The sequence below is a fragment of the Sesamum indicum genome, unplaced genomic scaffold (assembly GCF_000512975.1).
Source record: "Sesamum indicum cultivar Zhongzhi No. 13 unplaced genomic scaffold, S_indicum_v1.0 scaffold00678, whole genome shotgun sequence".
NCBI lineage: Eukaryota > Viridiplantae > Streptophyta > Magnoliopsida > Lamiales > Pedaliaceae > Sesamum > Sesamum indicum.
The window spans coordinates 2526-4737 of record NW_011628525.1 but is presented as its reverse complement, the minus strand read 5'-3'; the positions used below and the strand labels follow the sequence as shown (position 1 = coordinate 4737).

General features: G+C 33.1%; 1 protein-coding gene across 1 annotated transcript in view; it reads right to left on the bottom strand.

Annotated features, from left to right (window-relative positions):
* Positions 1-1109, bottom strand: part of LOC105180320 — a 1435-nt gene extending 326 nt beyond the window's left edge. Inside the window, exon 1 of the mRNA XM_011103987.2 lies at positions 810-1109. Within this exon, the coding sequence (XP_011102289.1) occupies positions 810-1028 (219 nt within the window). The 5' untranslated portion in view covers positions 1029-1109. The remainder of the gene's footprint in view (positions 1-809) is intronic.
* Positions 1110-2212: the final 1103 nt, after the last annotated feature.

Genomic DNA, 2212 nt, shown 5'->3' with positions numbered 1-2212 from the left:
AGCGTAACAGGCAAGGAACACAACAGCCTCAAAGAAGCAGCAGAACCATTCCCTAGAAACTTATAGCTTTAACATTTCTAATAGTGACATCACACTCTCACAGGTTTTTGTACTTGCTCAGCATTAAAGTTAGCTCTCCAACAAAAGTAAAACATTAAAACTAAAAGAAACGGATTAAAACTGTGAGGTTCAAGGTACCTAGCCAAACCCCGATTGAGAATGGACCTTATTGTCAAGGTCACTACAAATAGGAAATTCTTACGGCTCCCAGGCAAGCAAACAAACCAACAAGGTGCAGCAAGCCATGAAGGATGAGAGATTCTTGAGAACAGCAAAGAAACATCATGATCGCTAACAATTTATAATCAACAAACATTACGGACAACATTGAAACAAGAATTTGGTAATTGGCTAATGATCTAATGTTTAAACAAGAATCCTTTCTTATAATTACATAATAACATAAAAGTAAGCAGTAAGATATTTAACTGCATAATGCATATAACTCTTCTATATCCCTTTAAAGTTTCAATCTTTATCATCAAAACCTTATCATGCTCAAGAAACATTAACTGAAACCATGCAAATAGTTACTACACACATAATAGGCGCATTATCTTCGTTGCCAGAACAAGTCACAGGCACCAAAAAGATTGTACTTTGCTGTACAACCACCCTAAAACTACCTTCTTCTTTCTCAATTAAACCAAAAACCCACATCCCCATCACCATTAACTTCAGAATTGCAGCACCCAATTACCCAAAAAAAAGATTCACAAAAAACAATCTGGCAACGAAAAATACGACACCTTGTGATGGTGGACGCTGTTGAGATAGAAAGTGTAATCATTGGCAAGCTTCAAATTCTGTGGGTTCTCAGAGTTGGGATTTTTCCTGAATTCTTGCTTGATGAAATCCGTGAAATGGGCTTTGTGCTCTTCGTTTCCAACGTGTTTCCTCACTGCTTTCAGAAGGCTCCTGTACACGCCCTTGGCTGTTGTATTTGCACCTTGAAACGATGAACCCATCACTGCTTTCCGATTCTTGTTCTCTCTTTCGAGTTGAATTTGACAGAGTTCTTCGATACAGCTTCAATTGATGGGCTTTTACGATCCGGGCCTCGGTATAAACATTTCCAATTTCATAGGCCATGGACGCCTACATTAATTTGTACTAAGCTTCAATAACCAAGCCAGCCCAGGATGCTCCTCAAACCTCTGTTCATAAGCCTCAAGATCTGATGGGCTGATCCATCACAAAGAAGAATGTCGAACTACAATCTTGCCGTGTAGAATATGTTGTTTCTGAAGAAATACCATTCCCTCCCTCCAATTCATATGTTCTTAATTTGATCTTAGAAAAAGTTTTAGATTTAGTTTTAAAAAAAAAGTTGAAGTTTTGTACACTATTGTCTTTAGATTTATATAATTCAAAATATAAATATAAGGTATTTCAAAATGACTGATTTAAATGTACATCATTTCAACGATAATGATATTTTTCTTAGACCAATTAGATGCATGCAAAACAAACACACCGTTAATTAGACCATGTTGGGGTATTCACGACATTGGTCCTCCAACACTCAAACTAGTGATCAGAGTAAAACTCTAAAAAAAATATAGAGAGAATGGATTTATAGGAGTAGGATTAATTATACAATTTTACGTACACTCTTGATGTAAAATATGAGTTCAAGATTGCGGTGATCCATACATATTAAAATTTTCATTTAACACATGTATCATCGATGCTCTGACACATTTTGATGGTGTGAAAATATTTTTAGAATAACTAACTTATTTTCTAAACTTTTATACAAATACAGATAATAGAACTCACATAAATTAAAATTTTCTAAATTATTTTAACAAATATATATATATAACATCTACATTTACCTTTGTCTTATTTATTTTTTTAATCAATCTTATCTTATCTATTTAATTGAATTGATATCTCTATAAATCCGCATATGTGGATGTGAATGTATATATCTATAAATACTTGTACAATATATAAATATTTATATATAATAACAACTGCGTATAAATCATGTTGTGTTCAATATTTATGTCGCATTGCGTCCATCTTTGTACATATGACAACCTTAAAAGTAATTATAATTCTTCTATAGTGCCATCATAACTTCAAGAAATTAAGATTATAGTTTTCTGAGGGAAAAAATAATAATTTGTAAAATGAAACTTTA